The sequence below is a fragment of the Oratosquilla oratoria genome, chromosome 24 (genome assembly GCF_046742065.1).
Source record: "Oratosquilla oratoria isolate Oo_2021 chromosome 24, ASM4674206v1, whole genome shotgun sequence".
Lineage (NCBI taxonomy): Eukaryota > Metazoa > Arthropoda > Malacostraca > Stomatopoda > Squillidae > Oratosquilla > Oratosquilla oratoria.
The window spans coordinates 44,620,408-44,631,844 of record NC_134800.1 but is presented as its reverse complement, the minus strand read 5'-3'; the positions used below and the strand labels follow the sequence as shown (position 1 = coordinate 44,631,844).

Sequence of the window (11,437 nt, the reverse complement as noted above, 5' to 3'; positions counted from 1 at the left end):
CCAGCATGCTGAAATTGAAATATGGTACTGCCCAGGACTCGAACCCGGCATCTTCATGACAAGTGCGGCAGTGACTTACCAACTTGTCATGAGGATGCCGGGTTCGAGTCCTGGGCAGTACCACATTTCAATTTCAGCATGCTGGCCTTTGATGGCTTAGAATTAAAGTGCATTGTGGTTGTTAAAATGTATCTCTAATCACTGGGACCCATTCAGTGTTGTACATATATATACTGTATATATATGTATACATATATATATATATATATATATATATATATATATATATATATACATGTTACTCTGTCCCCTTGAAGCACTTCTCTTGAGTCACCTGTGTAATTCCGGCTCTTCGTTATATACTCTCCCTAAGGATAGAAGCGCTGATTACTGCAGAAGAAATACTTATACCCACGGTAACGTTGGTGCTCAAGTAATTCTTGGCTCCTTCAGGTGCTCAAGTAACGTTTCTGCTCCTTCAGATTCTCAAGTAACGTTTCCTCCTCCTCCAGGTGCTGAAGTAGCGTTTCTGCCTCCTTCAGGCGCTCAAGTAACGTTTCCGCCTCCTTCAGGTGCTCAAGTAACGTTTCCTCCTCCTTCAGGTGCTCAAGTAACGTTTCCTCCTCCTTCAGGTGCTCAAGTAACGTTTCCTCCTCCTTCAGGTGTTCAAGTAACGTTTCCTCCTCCTTCAGGTGTTCAAGTAACGTTTCTTTCTCCTTCAAGTGTTCAAGTAACGTTTCCTCCTCCTTCAAGTGTTCAAGTAACGTTGCTTTCTCCTTCAGGTGTTCAAGTAACGTTTCCTCCTCCTTCAGGTGCTCAAGTAACGTTTCCTCCTCCTTCAGGTGCTCAAGTAACATTTCCTCCTCCTTCTGCAGGTGACGGTTGACTGTTTGGCGCATGAGATGCGCGCGCAGATCCAGACCTCCTCGCTCTTCAACGGGCGCGTCTACTCGAAGGAGCGCCCAAGGAGCTGCGTCACCGACGTCAAGACCTCAGACTCCTTCGAGATCGTCTTCCCCTACAACAGCATCGATTGCAGTGTCAAGCGGGAGGATGCCGGGCAGTACTCCGTGAACGTCGTCATCCAGGTGAGAGGGGGTGACCCTTGAAGGGGAAGACGAAGAGGGTGGCGGGCTATAATCTCTCTCTCTCTCTCTCTCTCTCTCTCTCTTTAAGTTCATGTTCATAGTAACCAAAATTCCGGTAACTGTTGAGATGAACATAAGCTTGGGCGACATCCAGTTCTAAAATTTGGATGTGTCTCCCTACCTTAATATCCAAACAAATGCCCTCCAAGCTCTTCTCAGTGGTAAAAGGTCCATCGGTAAAATTCCAGATTCACGCAAGCACGGATATTTAGCATGAATTTTACGATGTCCGATAGGTCCTAACCTGCCCTAACTTAACCTAACGCAGCTATTCCACAGGAAAAAAAAAAAAAGCGAAAAATGTATTTGCGTGATACTGGAATCGAACCCAAAACTATTACGATCTCAAAATTTGACACAAAATGACGGAATCTGAAGTACTGGCACATGTTGTGAGTTGAAGCATCCCACGGAGTTGCCCTGAGGCGATCTGCTACCCCTGGGACTGTAATCGCGTCTCTTTTACACTATTCATTCCACTTGACTATTCAAACTATCCTTCACCGTTGACGTCATCGGAAGAGCACCAGCCTCGCATTCACTTAGTTGTGTGTTCGAATCCCACACTCCTCTTTGATTCCCAACAGTGACTGTGTGATACGTGCGTCAAATATTCAAGCGCGTTGGGGCAAAAGTGATGGCTTCGGCCGCAGTTACTCAAAGTCTCCTGGGGGTAGGTTCCTACACATCTTCTATTTCATTGTTACCCCTTTGGCCTCTTAGTGAGACCCGTGGAGAGAACGTGTGTCAGGGTTTTGCATTGCAAAGTGTCACACAACGAAACAATTGGAGGGTTTTCTAAAGGAGCGAGACAAATAACAAGATCACGAGAATACATCGAGAAGAAAATGTAAATAGTATACTTGTTATCAATTTTAATTTTCGTTGCATTCAAAAACATCTAACAACCAATAGTGTGTGTGTGTGTGTGTGTGTGTGTGTGTGTGTGTTAGTGCATTTTTACACATGTATGCAACATCAATAAAAAAAAATACGACTGACAAAACAGGGCAAAAACACTAGGTGATAAAAAATCATCAGGGTAATAAACACACACACACACACACACACACACACACACACACACACACACACACACACACACACACACACACACATATATATATATGTGTATATATATATATATATATATATATATATTTATATATATATATACACGCACTGAATGGTTCCTAGTGCAGATATCAATCTTTTTCAACCACATAACTTTTCACTTTAATTCCATGTCATCACGATCGAGACTGACAATGCGATCGACGAAGACATATGCGGAAACTGATATGTAGTGAAGCCAAGGACTCGAACTCAGCTCAGACGTACCAAGTGAACAGTGACTCCAGCCACTGCGCCATCAAGAGATCTCTCTCTTGATGGCGCAGTGGTTAGAGTCACTGTTCATTTGGTACGTCTGAGCTGAGTTCGAGTCCTTGGCCTCACTACGTATCAGTTTCCGTATATGTCTCCGTCGAGCGCATTGTCAGTCTCGATCGTGATGACATGGAATGAAAGTGAAAAGTTAAATGGTTGAAAAATATTTGTATATATATATATATATATATATATATATATATATATATATATATATATATATATATATGTATATACTTTCACTAGATAGAAATGTAATACCACATTTGTAAATCATACAGAAAACCCTCTGTCGGAGTGAAAGAAAAACTTGTGAGAAAGGTGATTTCTACATTTCGGCTGCCAACTACAGCCCTCTTCAGTAAGATTTATATATACATACATACATATATATATATATATATATATATATATATATATATATATATATATATATATATATATATATATATATTGTTGTGTCTCCACGCGGCCCGGCCTCTCATCTCTTCCTTTCTCCCATCAGCACCATGACACTATCGTAACCTCCGCTGACGTCGGACTCTCGCTCCATTGCAAGTACGAGCTCGGGAACCAGACAGTCACGAACGCGATACCCAACATACTCGAAGTCAGGGAAAACATCGAAGCTATCCACACGGAGGAGACGATCGTGGCGTCACCCAATGTCACCATGGAAGTCACAGACGTTAACGGCGGTGAGATCCACTATGCTGTGGTGAGTAGGTCCTTAAGGATTATTTACACGTTTTAAAGTGGTAAGAATGAATAGACAAATAAATAGATAAATAAATAAATAAATAAAAGGTGAATATATATATATATATATATATATATATATATATATATGTATAGATGTGTGTATATATATATATATATATATATATATATACATATATATATCTCTCTATCTATCTATATGTATATATATATATATATATATAAATATATATACATAAAAGAATAAATAAATATATAAAAAATAAGTAAACAGGTGAATACATGAATGAATAAATAAATAAACAAATAAATAGTATACACAAAGATAAATAAATAATAAACAATATATGAATAAGTAACAAATGATAAAAAATACAAATAAACAAATAGTTAACTAAATGAATAAGTAGATAAGATGATAAATGAATTCATGAATATATGCATCACTAAATGAGACTAATATATATATATATATGTATATATATATATATATATATATATATATATACATATATATACATATACATATATGTATATATACATATATATATATATATATATATATATATATATATATATATATATATATATATAGTCATTGAATTAGTCGTATTGATGTTGTATAGAACCTGAATTTTGAACAGACTGTAGTAGAAAGTCGGATAATTGAAAGAATCTATTAAATATAAAGCAATAGAAATATAATTGTCATCCACAGACATTGGTGGGAGCGGGGACAATGAATTCTTGTTTCTATGGAAGACTCATCCTATCTGTTTTTATCACTCAGTTCCTCAAGGATGTAGGTCTTTTTCATAAAGAAAAAAATACATATAATAAAATAATAATAATAATGATGATCATAATTATAATAATAATAATGATAATGATAATACTAATACTAATACTAATAATAATAATAATAATAACGAAAATAATAATAATGATGATAATAATAATAATAATGATAATAATGATAATAATAATAATAATGATAATAATAATAATAATAATGATAATAATAATAATAATAATAATAATAATAATAATGATAATAATAATAATAATAATATTAATAATGATAATAGTAATAATAAGAATAATGATAGTATAATAATAGTAATAATAATAATAATAATAATAATAATGATAATAATAATAATAATGATAATAATAATAATAATAATAATAATAATAATAATAATAATAATAATAATAATAATAATGATAATAATAATAATGATAATGATAATAATAATAATAATAATAATAATAATAATAATAATAATGATAATAATAATAATAATAAAAGTAGTAGTAGTAGTACTAGTACGAGAGAGATCAAGAATCGTCCACGACACAAAAAGAGATGAGAACCTCCCCCCCCCCCCAGCAGGAGTGTACATCAAGTTATTTCTCTTCCTGTCGCAGGTTGGTGACAGTCTTGCCCTTCGCTTCGAGATCACGGACCCCATCAGCCCCTACCAGATCTTCGTCAGGGAGCTGGTGGCCATGGACGGCAAGGACCAATCAGAGATCCTCCTGATCGATTCTTATGGTTGCCCTACTGACCAAGCCATCATGCAGAGCCCTTTCCCGGTAAGTTGGAGTCTGGAATTTCTCTCGCTTTCTTACTATCTTCTTTTCTTCCTATCTTTTTCTCTCATTCTTTCCATCTTCCTTTCTTTCTGTCTTTCTACTTTTCTTTCTTTCTGTACCTCTCTCTTTCTGTGCCTCTCTCTTTCTTGCATGATTGACTTGCCTCTCAACTTGCCCCGTGTAAATAAGGCTTGACCACCTCTATGACTCAATTTCTTCAACATAATACAGTTCGTAAGGATAGAAACACTAGTTATCGCAACAAAATACCAGCAATTTCCCTCTACGGTTCATCATCAAGGTGGGGAATTGTCCACAGGACAGTGTACCAGGCTGTAATGCAAACTGTCTCACATAGTAAAGGGGTTATCACACTGGGCTAGCTTTCCTCCAAACTCCAATTAATTTGTGGTATTGACCACCACCAGAACTTGTTCCACCATAATGTCACTATGGAAAAATATTTTATTTTCTCAAAAAAAAAAAAAAAAAAAAAAAAAAAAAAAAAAATCATATGATGTACTGGAGGATTTTTTTTTCTCCAGCATAACATATTCCTTCCCAAAAGCTACGGGATGCAAATCTACTCCAATAGTCTGATGGAAAATAGCCCAGTGTGATAAAGCCTTAAAAGTGCTTAACACTGACTTCGCCGACCTCTTCTACAGGTGGACAACTCCGGGCAGGTCCTGCACGCGCCTTTCCATGCTTTCAAGTTCCCGTCCGCCGAAGTGGTCCAGTTCCAGGCTCTTATTACTCCCTGCATGCCCCGCTGCGAACCTGTGAACTGTCAGTACACGGGCTTCGATGGCGCCCTCAGGACCGACACGTCCTACGGCAGAAGGAAGAGGAGAGAGGTAAGTGGAAGAGTGAAGGAGGAGGAGGTTGTGAAGGGAAGAGGTGGTAGGGTGAAGAGGAAAGGGGAAAGTTAGAGGAAGAGGAAAAATGAGAGAAAGGAGGGTGGAAGAAGCTAGATCAGAAAGATGAGGACGGAAAGGTGGAGGGTGAGACGCTGAGAAAAAGGAGGAGGAGGGGAAAGAGGAGGAGAGGGTTGATGGGATGAAGAGTAAAATAAAGAATAAGAGGAGGAAAAAGGAGAGGAGAAGGAATAGGAGAGGATGGATTAAGGAAGAAATACAAAGAATTGCAACCAATATCTCTGTAATGCAAGGAAAATCGTTCGAACTTCAATTTTGGAAGAAGTACTACTTGTGATATGTTTCCCCTTACAGGTGGATGAGGATATCTTGGTCGTCGGGGAGCTCCACATGACCGACAACTTCAAGTTCGCGAGAAGTCAGTCTGAGGAGATCGAACGAGACGTGGCGAGCTCTTCGGAGTGCACATCCTTCCTCGGGATCGTCATCACCTGTGCCATCTTCATCATGACGCAGCTGATCCTCCTGCTGGCCTGGAGCTACCTGTGGCACAAGAAGAGAGCCTCGAAGGAGATCGACCCCCGACTTCCTAGCGACCTCATGTACACTAACGCTTCCGTCCTGTCCCCTTCCTACATGGGTCATCACTCGTAGATCTCAGTCCTAAAGTCCTCTGAAGTTCGGTGTCGCAAATTGGTGCTTATATCTTCTGGGTCCTCAGCGCCATTGCCGGGATCCCCTTGGGTCGATCCTTGGCTCTGACTGGCACTACCTGATGTCGCTTTTCCCTCCGTTTTCAAGGTCTCTGTTCTTCAGAACTTAGTACATGTGTGCCTTCCCTGTACAAATACCTTCTCACCTCCTCTTTGGGTCGGTGCCACAGATTAATGGTTACTCAACTTCTAGGCAGGAGGGATCACGAGTTGGCGTCTGGCCCAAAGTCGGTCCAAGATTATTCTATTTAACTGATCACACAAGACGTGGGGTGCTTCTCTCCAGTGCCTCACGGGAGGTCTTGTAACTGACGATGACAAATCAACTCGGCTTTAGGTTTTATACACCACTCTTCCTCGAAAGGGGCGCTGTGGTTCATCTGAGTCCAAGACTTCTTCAATCAATTTATTCTCGGCCATGTCTTCCTGATGGTCTTCCAACCACCTGATGTGGGAGCTGGAAGTTCCGGAAACGCCGGTCCCCGCCCACTTATCAGAGTTGGGTTCTTAAGGTTTCCGTCCATTGGCTGAAGTGTGAATCACAAAAGCTTCCACCCTTTCGTTGTGGTTCGCTTCTCTTAGGACGTCTTCCCACTAAGGCTCGGAATCCGGCAGATTCTGACGCAAATTGTCCGATCAAAGGAATAAAGATGTTAATAGGGATCTTGATAAACATTGTGATGATGTCTAAGTTGTGTTTTACAGACCTCAGGGGGATGATAACTTTCCTGTCCTTATAGAAGTAGCGAGACTTGTCGCGGGTATGAGTTAATCAAAGAAAACCGTAGCACTCACCGTGGAGATGCCTATCGTCTCTCCTCGGACAATTTGCCTCTGGTTTAGGCTTTGGTGAGAAGAGGTCCTAAGGCGCCTCGCAAGCCGGGGTTCCTCCTCTCGTCGAAGTTTTTCTTGTTCTTCCGCAACAAAGGCCTTCCAGAAGCACTTGGCCTTTGTTGAAAGTCCAGTCAACGGCTACGCGATGGGGCCTTAGTTCCGGGACCTAAAGGTTTTGCGACGTCAGCAGCAGCCCAGACTCTGACCCGGATTCGTCCCATACAAATGATACTTTATTTTAGAATTCTTCTCCTCTGGAGCCAGTGCGTTGTGCTTCCTCGCCAGTAGTGGTTCTGACTGACCAGCTCCAGATGCGGGACAATGTAATCTTTCAAAGACTAGAAAGGGCATTTCTTTACCAGGTTGGATCAACGATATCCGCGTGTGAGAGTCACGCTGTTTAGTGTGGGCATTTTCTAGTGGGGCTGGACCCTTGGGGTCCTTACAGGCCCCCGTAGCTGACCTTCGCTGTCTAAGGACCCCTCTCGAGGTCGCTGATCTTTCCGGCAGGAGTTCCACCAAGTCGAACTCGTTGCCAATTCGAGGTTTCTCGGGTGTCACCGAAGATCTCTGACGGTCTCTCCGATCATTGCATTATATGATAACGTTATTCTAATGCCGCATTATTTATTTCGTATTTATTGTTATTTATTAACCCGTTGTTCTTTTCCAAGTTGAACATGAATACATGCAGAGTTCTGTCCGTTTATGTTACGTGTTCGATATGGGCATTTTTTTAAGATAAGAAATCTTTAATTCCGTCGCTAAGATGATGCCTTTCGCATATTTCATTCTGGTTACAGATAGACGGTCTTATTCATCGAGTGGGGTCGGTTCGGTTCGAAACGATCTCTCTATCTACGGAGGTCCCATTTTGTCCCGGGTCTGTCCTTTACCAGAATCAAATTGTCTATTCAGGATAAAATCTGTTTAAAGCGTCACCATTGCGAAGATTAATTGGGTGCCGGTGAAGGCCTTGTCTACTTTCTCGGCCCGGAGACGTCTGAGTATCTCCAAAGGAGCTCCAAGAGTTCCTCTTTGTGGTACCAGATCACGTGGCCGGAACTATAGCGAGTCGAATGTCCCGCTTCGTTCCAATTCCGTCCCGGGGTTCTCTTACAAGAACACTCCACTAAATCACAACGCTTCTAGTTGGCGCACACGAATGATTCTGCTAATAACAACGAGAATAACTGTGTTGTAGTACTCCTAGTCTGTAAGAAATATTTGTTATTTATGTGCCATTTTTTTTCCTTTTTTTGATGTTCTTTTATGAGTTATGCTCTCCTAACGGAGGGTGTAGTGAAGCCTCAGGTGCAGGTCAAGGATCGGCCGGACCAGGTGAAGCATTTCACTGTTTTGATGACTTAGGATCAATGTACGGAAGACCACACACGTGATGCAACAGTAATCAAAATTTTTTAAACTTCATCCAAACAAAATGGAGAAATTATAATCATAAGATCACATCATCTGATCAATAGTCAATGCATAATTCATAAAACCTCGTAGATCTTATTGTGTACAATTAACTCAACGATCGATAATTTTTGCTTGCTGACGTACTATTTGTGTGGTCAACCGTGCAAAGAGCATATTGTTCCGGTTGAAAGCTGTTTAGTTAAACTCTTTGGTAGTCCCTTCACGGCCACGCTCCTCCTGCACCTAGGCAATGCTCACTGTTGTTGTTATTGGAGAGGTAGGACTACAGGAGATCCACTGGTCTTCGTGGATCATCCGACTCTCAAGACTGCAATCGAGCGTAAAGACAACTGTACAAAAATTGACGAATTTTATTTATTTGACTCACATTCTTCCTCTATTACGCTCGTATCTGTAACAGACTGAAACTCGTGACTATTAAACGCCTTGACTGAAGCTTTGCTTTACCCTAAATCCTTTACCTTAATTTGACAATCCTGCGACGCTACCACAAAGGTCACTCTGTCCAAGAAATTCATTAAAAAAATAAACCTCACTCTATGGCAACATCTCCGTGATAACTGTAGCTGATTAGCTACTCATTGAGTGTTCGAGCTCAACAGCCAATCAGGTGAGGTTATAATGATGTTACCATGATTTTTATTATTGATAGACAGAATAGCTAGGACGGACTACTGTATGTAAACAAACTGCCATGGCAGCATGACGTAATGTCACTGACAAGCATCTCTTATGACGTCATGCCGTGTATCAACGCCTCTTTCCGCCTTTGACATCCTATACCACAAAGAGACACGTATAGCTTCTTTTATGGCAAATATTGGACGATTTTATTCAATGAAGGTGGTGAATACCTGACTACAATTGAGGTTTCGACTGATAAGGACGCCATTTAGTCTAGAGACCTCCCACCAACTGGGAAAAAAAAAAGTCTTGAATTAGCCAGAGAACAGATACAAAGAGCCCGTCACCTTGTTGATGGGATTAAATATCCAGTGACTGTGACAGACCTTATCCGACTTCAAGAGCCTCCTTGGAACTTCAAGGACCAGTAACGAGGACAACGTGGAGTGTGTCTGGGACTGCAGACCTCGAGTATCTCCGACAATGACTGATCATTATATGTACTTGTATAACACCTTTGATAAGATCATTTGTTGTAGTTGCATGGAATCTTCGACAAGATCATTATTCTTTAGTGTATGGTACCTTTGGCACGATGGGTGAATGACTTGACCTGCCAGTGACCCTAACCACTTTGATTTCCAATGACCTAAAGTGATCTGACGTGTAACATAACTTAAGTGAATTGACCTATCATTGACCTTAATTAAGTGACTTGACCTGTCACTGAACTTATATGATTCGACCTATCACTGACCTAACGCAACTTGGCCTGTCAGTGACCTTAAACGACTTGACCTATCATTGACCTTATATGAACAAACCTGAAGCTGAACTTTAAGTTTAATAGTTGGCTTAAAGTGATCATTAGTTGTAGTTGCTTAACACCTTTGACACGTGGGTTACCCTTCGTCTCCTCTGGTTAGTAACAGGCGATTTCATTCATCTGAGAGGCAGATCTAGGTCCGGAAGGTATCTAGACCAACCAGAATCTAGATTAATCAAGACAACCTTCAGCTAAATAAAATCGTCTATTTCTAACCAGAAGAAAATAAAAAGGTTACTACTGAAGCAAACGAATGCATTTCTCAATGATTTAAGAGAAATGCTCATCACTGGCGAATGACCAATAAGGAACCGTGGGCCAAATCCCTGGCTAAAGACGTTATCACACTGGACTATTTTCTTCCAACCTCCAATTAATCGGTGGTACCGTCCACCTCCAGCATTTTTCCGCCGTAAATTCACTATGGCAAACCATTTTGTTTTCTCAAAAAGTTACATAGAATGTCATTTGATATGCTGGAGGAAAATAATATTCCCTCAGCATATCAAGCTCCTTCCCGAAAGCTGCGGGATTGCAAATCTGCTACAAAAGTCGAGGGAAAAATAGCCTAGTGTGATGATGCCTTGACCAAGCTGGTTCCAACTTTGTGCAAGAACTTCAGAACGGACTGACTGAAAAACAATTGACTGCCTAGAGGTCATAATTATGTTAGGAAGCTTCCCAACCGACAGAACATAGGAGGTCTAAGGCCTTGTTCACACTAGCAATTTAAACTGCGCAGTAACCTGGTCGGTCCCGCATAGCCAAGGAAAAACTGCGCGGTTGTGTGTGAACACCTCCACTGACTTACACTGTAATTGAACCGCCGCGGTTGAAACCACTAGTGTGAACAGGGCATAGTATTGACTGATCCTGCACCCTATAAACACAGTGACGTGCTTCATATATTTCGTTCAGGCTACCGCTAGACGATTTTTTTTTTTTTTGTGAGTCTGACTCACAGAGGTCCTCGATCAATCATAAAATCATAAGCTCACAAAATCGCCTGTCGTTAGCAAGAACAAAATTCATAAAGTACGTCAAAGGATTGAAAGTGTTGACATTTGTAACACAGTCAGCTTGACGCAACGGTATCATCCATGTCTTGAGGTAAGCAAACGCATTGCCAAGGATTTGAGACCCAATGGGAAAGCTTGTCGATATATTCACTTCCACCTCAATAGTTTCATTTGATTATTATGAGATTCAGCGACGAACAGTGACTGAATACAGTGACTTTATTTCTTACACTGACTTGCTGTG

General features: G+C 40.5%; 1 protein-coding gene across 1 annotated transcript in view; it reads left to right on the top strand.

Moving 5' to 3' along the window:
• The window catches only part of LOC143038253 (uncharacterized), a 91,697-nt gene extending 83,086 nt beyond the window's left edge, over positions 1 to 8,611 (top strand). Inside the window, exons 5-9 of the mRNA XM_076207267.1 lie at positions 876 to 1,088; positions 3,043 to 3,255; positions 4,689 to 4,856; positions 5,525 to 5,725; positions 6,098 to 8,611. Of these exons, the coding sequence (XP_076063382.1) occupies positions 876 to 1,088; positions 3,043 to 3,255; positions 4,689 to 4,856; positions 5,525 to 5,725; positions 6,098 to 6,388 (1,086 nt within the window). The 3' untranslated portion in view covers positions 6,389 to 8,611. The remainder of the gene's footprint in view (positions 1 to 875; positions 1,089 to 3,042; positions 3,256 to 4,688; positions 4,857 to 5,524; positions 5,726 to 6,097) is intronic.
• The last annotated feature ends 2,826 nt before the right edge of the window (positions 8,612 to 11,437 follow it).